The 14,040-nt window shown below is 46.9% G+C and overlaps 2 protein-coding genes across 2 annotated transcripts in view; one reads left to right on the top strand and one right to left on the bottom strand.

Moving 5' to 3' along the window:
• Window positions 1-100: 100 nt before the first annotated feature.
• Window positions 101-889, bottom strand: LOC135827133 (protein FAM133B-like). Its single transcript, XM_065339658.1, has one exon. The coding sequence runs from the start codon at window positions 887-889 to the stop codon at window positions 101-103; it is 789 nt and encodes a 262-aa protein (XP_065195730.1).
• Window positions 890-1,298: 409 nt separating this feature from the next.
• Window positions 1,299-14,040, top strand: part of LOC135827132 (uncharacterized) — a 41,131-nt gene continuing 28,389 nt past the window's right edge. Inside the window, exons 1-5 of the mRNA XM_065339657.1 lie at window positions 1,299-1,326; window positions 2,762-3,064; window positions 3,417-3,632; window positions 8,262-8,588; window positions 11,859-12,131. Of these exons, the coding sequence (XP_065195729.1) occupies window positions 1,299-1,326; window positions 2,762-3,064; window positions 3,417-3,632; window positions 8,262-8,588; window positions 11,859-12,131 (1,147 nt within the window). The remainder of the gene's footprint in view (window positions 1,327-2,761; window positions 3,065-3,416; window positions 3,633-8,261; window positions 8,589-11,858; window positions 12,132-14,040) is intronic.

Below are 14,040 nucleotides of genomic sequence, written 5' to 3'. Positions count from 1 at the left end.
TGCCCCAGGTATTCGGTGAATCAATAAAATACACTGATCTGGGATCTAAATTTCCAATAACTTCGGCTCAGCCACCACTCCCCCGCGAGTAAATTGTACTTCACATGGCTGACCGTATCACACTAAAATACCGAACGTAGTGGCCCGTCTCTCCGCAGTGGTGGCACACAGCCGTGGACTGCCGGGTTGTGGGCCTGGCTGGCTCGGCTGGCAACCGTTGCGCTGGGGCAGGCCGGGCTGGTGCGGCACTCCAGTTGCCGGCTGGTGCGGGAGTGCTGGCCCGAAAGGGCTGCTGCTGGGGCTTCTTTGGCTTCGAGCCATCCTTTCCCTGCTTCGTGGCCTCGATGGCTAGGCGGAGACGTTTCCGTTTGTCTGCGCTGGCCAAGAGGCCAGCCATGCCGTCCCCTTCCGTGAACGCTGTGGCGGTGTCATGGCCATGGCGGTCCGCCACTGCTAGCCAGTCCAACCCATTCTGCAGGACTTCGCTTGAGTTCTTGAGCTCCTTCAGCGCCTTGGTCTTTTTAGATTTTTTAACAAATGTTTTGGCCGTTACCAGGTGCCCAGATATTTCGGAGAGGCATTCGAATTGATGTTGGTAGCTGAGTCGTTTCATACCTGGCATAGTATGCGGCACTGACTGGCTCCTCTTCTTATTTTTACGCTTTTTCTTCTTGGATCTCCTCTCCGGAGACTCTGAGGACGAGCTGGACGAGCTCGACGAGCTGGACGAATTGGACGAAGATGAGGAAGAGGAGGCCGACCGGCGGCGCTTCCTCTCCTCCAGCCGAATCACTTGGCGTTCCAGAAGACGCATCATCAACTCTACCTCGTCCTGCGAGGAGGTTTCAGCTGTCTCCCGGGCAGCTTCCGCACGACGACCTCTCGGCATGATTGCAAAAAATAAGTTACCACAATTTGCAAAAAAGAAAACTTCTCCGCTGTGTACAAAACGGACTGCACCCTTGATGAGCAAGACAAAAAGAAGGACAATCTTTTTGCGCAAGTGCTGTTTCACAGCGCTCGCTCAACAACGATTACGTCACTACAGTGACGTCAACCTGCACTGCGTGCCACAACAAAAAAATAATACAAGCTTCGCAAATATTCGAAGTTCGAGAGAACATTGCTTCTCGTTTCTTTCGAATTCTCAGCCAACGAGAAGCATACACAATATGTTCCTGTAGGGTCAGGTAACCGTTGAATGTATCTGCACCTAGTACGTACCTCATGCTCGTGAGCCTGTGTGCTAAGTAGTCACAGCTACTGTGATTGCACTCCGTGTGTGCAGATATGTTTTCATGGAAGTGAAGGGCTTGGAGAGCATCAGTACAGAGCCTGTTGTGGATGCAATATCAGCCCCTGGAACTTGGCCATATGCCGTTAGCTGCCCAATAGTCAGTGAAGCCAATGATTTACTTGGACAAGCCAGTGTCTGAGTACACCCCCAAGGACTATAAAATTCCTCCTTGTTAGCCGGCTGAGTAATGGCAATGCCTAACAGGATAAGACACATACCAACGCTCATACTTGCATCTTACACAGAAATGCCACTTCCAACATTTGTACAGAGATGTGGTGTACTGCATTTTTGGGTCACTTACGGTGCTGTGATTGATCTAAAATTTCTTGAGACTGGTTATCAGTAGTTGTGGATCAATTTGGAGCACAAAAATATTAATTTTGCACATGTGATGGTTTTTGCTGATCCAGGCTGATTTATTATTGGCTCAACATCCGAGTTTTAGAATTAGAAGAGCCAATAAGAAAAACAGCGCGAGTTGAATTGCGATGTCTACGATTTTTTTGGGATTTGATCTGCAGGGAAACTGACATCCTGGTTAGCGTGACAGTTACGTGTGCATGGCAGAGGAGTATAGGAACGCCGTGCTGAGAAAGAACGGTGTTTTCGATGCAATGCGAGAGACATTTTGGTTGTTCCGGTGTGGTGCTGTGAATCCTGAAGCTGGGATCCCATGTTCTACCAGCACGATGGTGCAAGTCCCCAAACCACCAAGGCAAACCAGCAGCATTGGGTTCGATATGGGGCCACGCCTACTCATGGACAGACACACTACAGTCCATTCATAAAAAGATGGGTCCTGGCTCTGGCGAGCTCCCGTATTTGGCGATTTTTCGTGATTTCATCGTACACAGTACAGTGCTGCGAACTTTGAAATTTGAAAAAGAGTCCAAAAAGGGTGCCTGAACTGGGGTTCGAACCGCAGAATGCACTGTTGCAGGCGGGGTCAAACGGCCTGGATTTTGATGGTTTTTCCCAATTCAGTGCTTTTGGGGCAAAACCTGGCCGAAATCCTATTCTTGCTATGGCTTGCTTTTTGGACAAAAAAACTTCAGAAACATAATTGGAAGAGGATTCCATATGGGATTGCAGAAAAAAATTCTAAAAAAACTCAACGTTTGACCCATTTATGGCCAAAAGCTAGAAGTTCATTTTTTTCTGAATGGACTGTACACACACATTCGTTCTCCTTGATATTTGTACTTTGTACTGTTGAGGCAACGAACTTAAATAGTGAAAACCAAACACTCACTCATTGACCCACACACTACACACTCACTCATTGACAGACAGACACACTACACACTCAGTCATTGACACACACACTACACACTCACTCATTGACAGACACACTACACACTCACTCATGGACAGACACACTACACACTCAGCCTTACCCATGACCACCTCCGTACTGTACACTCAAGCTACATGTTATGTATGCTCTGATCCATTGTGCAGGGAGCAGCCGCCTGTGCTTGAAGACAAGAACGAACATCTTTGTGTACGCCAATCTAGCTACGGTAACACAGGCCGAGGAGCAATGCCGACGTCTAGGCGGACGTTTACCAGCCGGAAGTCAGGAAGTTGAATGCCTAGAACAAGCCGTTGGCACGGTGGGCGCACACGCTAATGAAATCCGGCCGTGGTTGCTGAGACTTTTTGATAATCCCGTGAGAGAAGGCGACCGGTATACTCTGCACAGAGCTGATGCACCGCCAAATGAGCAAGCACGCAACAATGTGGCATGCGCCTTCAGTCTCAGTAAGATCAAGCAAAGGTAGTCATGAGTAGTAAATTTGTTTGATTTGCATTAACGGCACCGTTATTGGAGTTGAAGGGTGAAGTTTCACACAGGCGTAGAGTGATCGTGATGTTAATCCCCCCAAAAATTCTCTTTTTTCAGGCTATGAAAATTTCTGTTGTCTGACCAGTCGGGAGGAAGGCTCGTACACTCGTTTCATACGGGGCAAAGAGTCAGCATGTTTGCAAGCTGTCTCCTATACGTCCAATTGTCGTTCGTGTTTTTCGTTTTGTTTTCGTGTTTGCTTGCTTGCTTCCTATCACTGTGCCTGCTTCTTTCTCTTCTTTTTGCTCTCTGCCTTTTTTGTGTCAGGGGAATACTTCTGCACCCAGGAAGTAAGCTTGGTCCATTATCCACAGGCTAACATGGATAGCGCCGAAAATATGGCGGCATTTTGTCAGAATCAAAAAGCTCGGGTTGCGACTGACGGTGATATGAAGTGTGTTGAAGATTTCAGATCTGTGATTCTCTCAGAGACGGGTCACTTTGAACAAAACTTTACTAACCAGTTGTGTGTAGTCAGTACTAGTAAGTATATCACACACCATTGTGTTTAGGCATTGCGTAATAGTTTACTATGAGTTTATAATAACTTATTGGTCTATTTTTAATCCCATAGTGTGCAGTGGGGCAGCAGTATAGAGGGCAACGCTACTGCCAACATTTTTTAGTTTGAATTCTTTGTTGCCGTCTTCAATAGGTCCGTCAAAGAGTAGTTATCGTTGTTCTTTTGACCCGACGAGACCACACGGCGCTTGCAGACGACAGCACAAACATTTCACCAGCCACACTCAACGAAAGCAAGTACCGTGTTTGCCGGAGTATAACGCACACCTGAGCAAAATGCGTACCCTCTGTTTTGAGTAACAGGTTGGCTATTCAAGGCATATCTGGAGTATAATGCGCAGCCTAGATTTGAGAGCATCATCGACAGTACACATAGCCAGCAATCGCATGTCATCACGTACATTGAAAATCAGCATAATTTTGCGAATCGACCTTTTTTTCAGGATCACTTTTCAACGAGGACGAAGCAAAGTCGGCCGAACGAAGCCTAGAGGAAGAAAATCACCCTCTCCACTTCACCATCACGATACTGACATAGATACGAGATGAAACAACTAAAAAATCCACAAGAAAACTGTACGACCATCATCGCGCTGACTTTGGTCTGACTTTGGTCTAAGAATTTCTATCACGATCAAAAATGTACGAGGAGCACTCAAAAATCAGCCACAGACGTACCTTTATCGCTCTCTACTCCGTTTTCAAGGCACAAAAGTCAACTCTCCACTTTCAAACCAGGAACCAGACATACCAGTGGTCCTTTTCAGCTGCTCCACGAGCGCAGGAAATGTTCACCAAGGGGCGCAGAGCAGCATCCATTCCAGAAAAAGAGCTAAAATACGAGTGAGACTGCATGCCTGAGTACATGAGTACATGTATGAGTACATGCAGAAAATAGTCAATTTCAGCGTTTCTGCTCCAAACAGCAACTAGCTTCGACTAGAAACAAAGATTACACCAAAGGATCAAACAACAACCATTTTCTGCAGTTTTTTGGCAGATGGCTTCCTTGTGCTTGGCCCAGCACGCCAAAAATCACACCTCGGAGGAGTACAAAAATTACAACTCTCAGATGTCCTCGATTGCTGGCCATGAATTTCAACCATTTTCCATATATAATGCGCATGCTACTGATGGGGTTCTAACCAATCATGTGTTAGCAGTGTAGCTGGCTGTAGACACTAGAAATGCACTCAGTCATATGGTTTGCTCCGGTTCAGAGGCGGAAAACTTCGTAATTGTTGGATACACTGCACTGATTTTCAAAGTGCATGCACATGCACTTTCATATTCGGAGCATAGTGCGCACCTGCGATTTGGGGCCTGAAATAGTACATCTAAAGTGCACACTATGCTCCAGCAAATACGGTAGTGTTACTCCTGATAAGACTTGTTTTGTTCCATATAAAGATGCCGGCAACTCATCCAAGGAGAAGCAGTTGTTGAATGAAGGGATTAAGCTGAATAATGCTATTTTTATAGAGAAAATTCTGGCGCAAGGTGTGAACACTCAACTAACTCACATAATATGTGACAAATCAACCCAAAGGAATAGTACAGAATGGAGGTGTTATGAACACCACCATACATAACTATCGCAAGTGCTCAGTCAATCACAATGATAAGGAGGGGTACACATGAATCGGTGGCGCTAGGGTACACATCACAAAGAGTGTTGGGGTTGTGACAAAGATAAGTGAAATGTAGACGCCAAGTGAAAACTAACAAATCATCACGGACATCTAACGTCGCATCTGAAGATTGCCAACTACACAAGACAAAACACTTCACAATCCTCGGAAAATCATTTTTTTGCCAACGGTAGGTGAGGGGAAGGCTGCTGGAGTGTGACATAGTGGAGAACTGTGGGCTGCTGAAGCGACGGGTCCATCCAGATCATCACTGCAGGGTTGGCGTTTTTAACCCTTTAACCATACATAACTATCACAAGTGCTCAGTCAATCACAATGATAAGGAGGGGTACACATGAATCGTAAACGACGCATTCAAATGCAAAACTTCAAAAGATTGTAACTCAGTTCAATCTCGCTCAAATCCAGTGATCGAAATATCCAGGGCGAAGAGAAAACTCTCACCTGTCGGGAGAAACAATCCGCGAAGCGCTGCGAGCAACGGTTCCTGAGATAAATCACTCGTAAGTTGAGCCGCTATCGCGGCAATTTCAAAAGCGCACAGTGCGACTTTAGTATTGAGAATTTTGAGACTTTTCGTCACGCTGGTTTACTTGAATTTGCGCGGGTTTCACTGTTGATATTGTCAAGAGTACACAGCGAAAAAATTGGAACTCCACGATCGAGTAAAATGAAATATCTGGAGCGGGACGCAATTGGACGCATTTGGGGCATTTTTCGTACTGTCGCTGCGATCTAGCGCTGGATAGACGGTGTGCTGGCTATCATGATCAACCTCATTCTCTTCCAGGAAGCCCTAGATTGTGAGGATTGAGTGAGTAGAACTGAAGCTATGATCCAAGGAACACGAAAAAATGCAGAATTTTGAGAAATTCCTGTGGCTCTTAGGGAGCATCTCATAAGTTCGCATTTTGTTTCTAAACGTAACGCATTTCGAAACGGGGTAGGGGGTAGCGCCCATTTCGGATAGAAAAATGACAGTTCGCACATTTTCTGGATGTGTGCAATACAGTGCTGTGCTTGTGCTAGACCGCTTCAGACAGCAGGGTACGGGTGTGTTTTAGCAATTTAGGTGTAGATCTAACCCTTGCACTACGCATGCAGGCTACTCAGAGGTGTCAAATGTCACACCAGCCTGATCAAACCGTGTACCTGCCACCTGGCCAGCTTTGACAGTACAGTCGTTGTGGAGTAACTCTGTTTATGTGTGTGTACATGTCATTGATTGAACTAAGACTGTAACCAATACTTACTTGTACTCAGTAGATGTGGTACTACTGTATGTCATTCACTTCCACACTAGCGTCCATGTCCATGTACTTGAACATTGTACATGATTGTGCATACCATGGCATGTACAGTACAGTAGATCTACACTGAAAATGTGCGATAAGATTTTCAAATAGTGGGGGGAGGTAGGGGGGTAAAGTCTATTCGAAATGCGTTACGTTTACAAAAAAAGTGCGAACTTATGAGATGCTCCCTTAAAGGGTTAAAATGCTTTTTTCCGAGCACCAGATCATATGGGGTAAGTCATAAGAAGTCATAAGTCAAGAAGTCGTATGACTTCTCCTGGACCAGGATACCTGCCATTGACCAGAAGAAGGGTGCGATCTGCTGCTCGGAATATAGCGTTAGACGCCAACCCTACAGGGATGATCTGGATGGATCCGTCACTTCAGTAGCCCACAGTTCTCGATTATGCCACACACCAGCAGCCTTTCTTTCATCTACCATTGGGTGAATTTGCAATTTCCGAGATTCGTGAAGTAATTTTGTCTTGTGTAGTTAGCAATCTTCAGATGTGACAATAGAAGCCCGTGATGATTTGTTGGCTTTCACTTGGCGTCTACTTTTCACCTATCTTTGTCACCACGCCAGTACTCTTTGTGAAGTGTAAACTAGTGCCATCTATTCCGGTGTACCTCTCCTTCTCATTGTGATTGACTTATCCCTTGAGATAGTTATGTGGTAGAGTTCATAACACCTCCATTCTGTACTATTCCTTTTGTGTTTATTTGTCATATATGTGCGTTAGTTTTAAGTATTCACACCTTGCGCCAGAATCTTCATTGTAAAATAGCATAATTCAGCTTAACCCCTTCATTCAACAACTGCCTCTCCTCTGATGAGTTACCGCACTCTTTATAGGGAACAAAACAAGACTCCATTCCCGCAAAAGGCTCTCAGCTGCACCAAAATAGATAACTTTGCCAATATATCACCCATTGGGCATCATCAGGGCATGATGATGCCCTGATGATGAGAGCCTGTTGCCGGAGAGCCTGCTGAGAGCCTGTTGCTGGAATGGCGGTATTTTCAAGTGCAAGAAGTACGCTGCAATGTAGTTTGGGAATTCTGAAGAAACGTTTACAACAAGACTTGTCAGGGGTAACACTATTTGCTTTCGTGGAGTGCTAGTAAAGTAAATAATTATCGTGTCTGTTCCCGAAGTGAACTCACGCCGGCCGCTAACAACCGGTAAACCCTGGCGGCAGAAGCAGCGCCTAACGGTGGGGGTCAGTGGTTAAGGCTCACGACCACTGGCACAAGTGCCGAGAAACCCTGTGGAGTGTGGCTGGTGAAATGTCCGTGCTGTCGCCTGCAAGCATTGTGTGGTCTCGTCGACTCAAACGGAAAAAAGTTATTATTATCTGGTTTGCCGCAAACCCAGGGAACCAAGATGCAGTGTTGTCATGTATACTGTGTGAATGTTCAGCTTGATCATCCAGCCCTAGCCCAGTCAAGGGTCTGCTCACACTCATATCCATCACTCTGGTCAAAGGTCCGCTCTAATTCAACTTTGTCTATACTTAGCTCCATGTCACCTGGCAGTACTTCGATAACCTGACCACCCCCCCCCCCCTTCAGCTTGAGAAGACGACTTTGTTTAATTGATATCATTCATCTTCTGATGTTCTTTTCTGTGCTCCGACAGAGACAGGGGAATACGAGTGTGCACAGTCGGGCTCAACGCTCAAGTACTTCCCCCTCGAATTGACTGTTTCTGAGGCCACGCTGCTTTGTGCGGAGCATGGCGGTAATCTGCCCTCGTCCATCGCATGCGCCAGAACACTAATGGCAGAAGTACACGGCAGTCACTCTCCATTGGCTGCCTGGACGTCGTACGACAATAATGGACAGCACCTCGACACGAACATAGTGTATATCAGCAAGACCACCGGTGCTCTATTAAAGCGCAAGGTTATTTGCGACCTGCCTTCAGATCCTCAGCCAGACCCAGCCGCTGTGAAAACACTAACAGGTTGGTTAGATTTCTTATTACGTGTATCAGATGCTGGTTAGCCGGAATCAAAAGAGAGAATCCTAAAAGCCTCCAAATTGTGAAGGCTGATGAACGAAGGAAGAAATGTAGGCATGATCGACGCTGTGGAGAATTTCTCCCTATGGTTTTTTTATGACAATAATTATTAACGAAGTAGTGGTTGCGACTTCGGCGATGATTTGTAAGAAAAGGTTTGCTCCCCACACCGGAGCTCGCGCTATTCCGCCGACTTTTCTTGACACTTGACTGACTCACGACTGCCATCCAGAGCACACGAGAAGTCCATCGAACCTTCGACTCGGCAAACCTGCAAGAAAGCACCACTCCCTGCTCAATACACAGTGTTTCGGGGAATTCACCCCTCATCAGTTGAGCTTGAGTAGGCTGAGGAAGATTGTGCCTGAAGAGCACCACTTATATAGTGCTCTCCAGGCACAAACATCACCAGGGATACAAACTTACAGAGACGCTCCGCTTCCAGCGCGACAAACACCTCGTGAACACCAGATAGCAGCGTGAGTCAGTGTCGCTCCTGGACGGTCAGACAGACGTCGAGGACCCTCGGTCATTCGCAACGCTGTCACCTCCAAACCAACTAGTCGCAAGCCCGCGCTGGGCACAACAGTACGAAGTAGTGGTTGCGACTTCGGCGATGATTTGTAAGAAAAGGTTTGCTCCCCACACCGGAGCTCGCGCTATTCCGCCGACTTTTCTTGACACTTGACTGACTCACGACTGCCATCCAGAGCACACGAGAAGTCCATCGAACCTTCGACTCGGCAAACCTGCAAGAAAGCACCACTCCCTGCTCAATACACAGTGTTTCGGGGAATTCACCCCTCATCAGTTGAGCTTCGTACTGTTGTGCCCAGCGCGGGCTTGCGACTAGTTGGTTTGGAGGTGACAGCGTTGCGAATGACCGAGGGTCCTCGACGTCTGTCTGACCGTCCAGGAGCGACACTGACTCACGCTGCTATCTGGTGTTCACGAGGTGTTTGTCGCGCTGGAAGCGGAGCGTCTCTGTAAGTTTGTATCCCTGGTGATGTTTGTGCCTGGAGAGCACTATATAAGTGGTGCTCTTCAGGCACAATCTTCCTCAGCCTACTCAAGCTCAACTGATGAGGGGTGAATTCCCCGAAACACTGTGTATTGAGCAGGGAGTGGTGCTTTCTTGCAGGTTTGCCGAGTCGAAGGTTCGATGGACTTCTCGTGTGCTCTGGATGGCAGTCGTGAGTCAGTCAAGTGTCAAGAAAAGTCGGCGGAATAGCGCGAGCTCCGGTGTGGGGAGCAAACCTTTTCTTACAAATCATCGCCGAAGTCGCAACCACTACTTCGTACTGTTGTGCCCAGCGCGGGCTTGCGACTAGTTGGTTTGGAGGTGACAGCGTTGCGAATGACCGAGGGTCCTCGACGTCTGTCTGACCGTCCAGGAGCGACACTGACTCACGCTGCTATCTGGTGTTCACGAGGTGTTTGTCGCGCTGGAAGCGGAGCGTCTCTGTAAGTTTGTATCCCTGGTGATGTTTGTGCCTGGAGAGCACTATATAAGTGGTGCTCTTCAGGCACAATCTTCCTCAGCCTACTCAAGCTCAACTGATGAGGGGTGAATTCCCCGAAACACTGTGTATTGAGCAGGGAGTGGTGCTTTCTTGCAGGTTTGCCGAGTCGAAGGTTCGATGGACTTCTCGTGTGCTCTGGATGGCAGTCGTGAGTCAGTCAAGTGTCAAGAAAAGTCGGCGGAATAGCGCGAGCTCCGGTGTGGGGAGCAAACCTTTTCTTACAAATCATCGCCGAAGTCGCAACCACTACTTCGTACTGTTGTGCCCAGCGCGGGCTTGCGACTAGTTGGTTTGGAGGTGACAGCGTTGCGAATGACCGAGGGTCCTCGACGTCTGTCTGACCGTCCAGGAGCGACACTGACTCACGCTGCTATCTGGTGTTCACGAGGTGTTTGTCGCGCTGGAAGCGGAGCGTCTCTGTAAGTTTGTATCCCTGGTGATGTTTGTGCCTGGAGAGCACTATATAAGTGGTGCTCTTCAGGCACAATCTTCCTCAGCCTACTCAAGCTCAACTGATGAGGGGTGAATTCCCCGAAACACTGTGTATTGAGCAGGGAGTGGTGCTTTCTTGCAGGTTTGCCGAGTCGAAGGTTCGATGGACTTCTCGTGTGCTCTGGATGGCAGTCGTGAGTCAGTCAAGTGTCAAGAAAAGTCGGCGGAATAGCGCGAGCTCCGGTGTGGGGAGCAAACCTTTTCTTAATAATTATTAATTTATTATATTGATAGAAAAGAAAAAAGGACCAAGGAACTACAAGTCATGCTATAATGTCCACTTACACCACCAGTTACTAAACAATCAGCTCATGCGATAACATTGCACGACACTCACCGAAGGTACTGGCATTCTACAACCAACTAACAATCAGCTCTAGCACGCATTAGATGCGCACTGCAACAGCCTTGCAACGTGGAAAGTTCTAAGTTATATGATAACATAGGAGGGGTGGGTGAGCGCAACCAAGGCAAGCACGAGCTGAAAGTCTCAGCTGTGAAGGACGTTGGCGGATGTGCATGCATGTTGACGACGATACTAGCAAGACCATTGGACAATACGGTCAAACCACGAGTCAAGGACACAATGCAACATTGTACACAACTTGCGTGGCTCAAAGATGCGAAGATCAATTAAAGGGGAACTAAGCAAACAAGAACCAGTACTGCTTTACTGAGGTTTTGCACGATTCTTGTGCGCATCCAATGCGTGCTAGAGCTGTTAGCCAGTTGGTTGTAGAACGTCAGTACCGTCGGTCAGTGTCGTGCAATGTTATTGCAAGAGATGATTGTTTAGTAACTGGTGGTGCTAGTGGATATTATAGCGTAACTTGTACTTCCTTGCTCCTTTTTACTTTTCTATGAATTTATCCTTGGCTCTCCATCCGAGTCCATACTTATATATATATATTTACGATAAATAGTGTCAGTGAAGCGGAAATTACGCAAAAAAACAAAGAGGCTATGTTGAATAAATGTTCCCAATCGATTTTCTTGAGACTAGTTTCATTCATAACAATAGATGCTCTGAATCTGGATTATACAGTGGTTGTGTTACGTAAAAACCTAGGCAGCGGATTGCATGTGGCTAGAGAAAGAATGCGTGTCATGATATTTTATCAGCATGTGTCTCCCTGGCTGAGTACTGTGGCTTTAGTGTTTGCTCTGACTTTCCACTGTCCCTTTTCTGTGATTGCAGAGGAGTTCCATTGTAAACTCAGCAATACAAAACTGAGGTACTTCGATATCAAATTATCTTACGGGCAAGCAGTACGTTTCTGTGCCAAGATCTACGGAAGCATACCTTTAAGGACTTCCTGCTCAAGGGACGCCCTCGACTTTAAACTGCCCGTTGTCTGGATAACGGAAGTTGTTACATCAGCTGCATTTCGACGAGCATCGAATGGTTCCTACCATTCCATAGTTCGCATTCCTCAAGTGGAACTCAATGTCGCCTGTGAATTACCCTACCGTAAGTTCAGTCAGTACCCTTGAATGCAGCTATCTGAAATCCGACGCCAAGTGGGCAAGTGGAAAGCTGGCTCCCTGGACAACCTCCCATTACATACACAGCACTGCTTCAGCGGGTAAAAAGTCGTCCGGAAATCGCAAAACTGAGGGCCATGAACGAGTTGAAGCTGCTCCCTGAACACACCACTGTTCCCTGAAGACACCCCTGTACCTGTGTACATCCAAGTCACCTGACGATCCTGTGTACCGGAACATGTGGGCTGCGAGAGATGTGAGATTGCTAAGACGTTAGAACCTTCAACATTGGAAGGCTTTTCGCTTGCATATTACAGATGTGTCGGAGCAAAGTGTCAGGTGCATTAATACAAATACAGCTCAGTCAGAGCATTGTCATTTTAAACGCGCATTCACAGTACAACTTTTTGTGACGCCACATGCAACTTGTGCCACTAGCGACGAGATGCGACACGGTGCACAATCTGTTTTGGTGTTTTCGACTTCTCTCATAGCCAGCAATCGCATGTCATCACGTACATTCAAAATCAACATAATTATGCTAATCGACCTTTTTTTCAGCATCACTTTTCAACGAGGACGAAGCAAAGTCGGCCGAACGAAGCCCAGAGGAAGAAAATCACCCTCTCCACTTCACCATCACGATACTGACATAGATACGAGACGAAACAACTAAAAAATCCACAAGAAAACTGTACGGCCATCTTCACGCTGACTTTGGTCTGAGAATTTCCATCACGATCAAAATTGTACGAGGAGCACTCAAAATAAGCTACAGACGTGCCTTTACCACTCTCTACTCCTTTTTCAAGGCACAAAAGTCGACTCTCCACTTTCAAACCAGTAACCAGACATACCAGTGGTCCTTTTCAGCTGCTCCACGAGCGCAGGAAATGTTCACCAAGGGGCGCAGAGCAGCCTCCATTCCAGAAAAAGAGCTAAAATACGAGTGAGACTGCATGCCTGAGTACATGAGTACATGCAGAAAATAGTCAATTTCAGCGTTTCTGCTCCAAACAGCAACTAGCTTCGACTAGAAACAAAGATTTCACCAAAGGATCAAACAACAACCATTTTCTTCATTTTTTGGCAGATGGCTTCCTTGTGCTTGGCCCAGCACACCAAAAATCACACCTCGGAGGAGTACAAAAATTACAACTCTCAGATGTCCTCGATTGCTGGCCATGATGGACTTGTAGAACCATGCATGCGCACTGCACGTGCATCCCGAGTAGAAACTGTACTCCATCTATATATGTCGCCCGTCGCATGTTGCAAAAGTTGAACTTTCTTCAACTTCTACGACAGGTACCTTGCGATTGTACACGACAGCTCGCGACAGACATTTTCTTGCCGCAACTGTCGCAAATCACGTGTCGCGTCGCAAAAAGTTCTATTGTTAATCAGCTTTCAGGGTGATTGTATCACACTCTAGCTCACCAGCAACTTGGTTAAGAGAGCATGTCTGAGAATGCCAGACAATGTGTGCAAGTCAACCTCTCCGATTTTGCTCAAATTTAAACAGGAAGATTGACTTTGGGGTGTAGATTGACTGTGCCAAGCCCTTGAAACGTTTCTGAAGGGAACCGTGAAATTGGCATACCCCTCGAAAATGGTCGAAAATGACATGATTTGGGGTCTATAAACGAGTGATGCTACAGCGCACACGAAAAAGCTACGAACAAAACTCCATCAAGCCAACATTGCCTCACCGTTTAAAAGAGTTCCTGGGGCAGCACAGCTTAGCCACGCCGGCATGCCAGTGGACAAGGGCCATCTCCCTCTGACACCACAAATGATCGTAGTGAAAATAGCCAAAACACCAAGCCACGTCCTCAATTAGCAAGAATTATACACCGGCAGATAGCAGAACACCTCTTCTAGCACAGAGGACA

Source organism: Sycon ciliatum, chromosome 11 (assembly GCF_964019385.1).
Source record: "Sycon ciliatum chromosome 11, ocSycCili1.1, whole genome shotgun sequence".
Lineage (NCBI taxonomy): Eukaryota > Metazoa > Porifera > Calcarea > Leucosolenida > Sycettidae > Sycon > Sycon ciliatum.
This window is presented reverse-complemented; position numbering and strand designations above follow the sequence as displayed.

Coding starts and splice junctions, on each gene's coding strand:
- LOC135827133 (XM_065339658.1), bottom strand. CDS start 889: ATGCCGAGAGGTCGTCGTGCGGAAGCTGCCCGGGAGACAGCTGAAACC.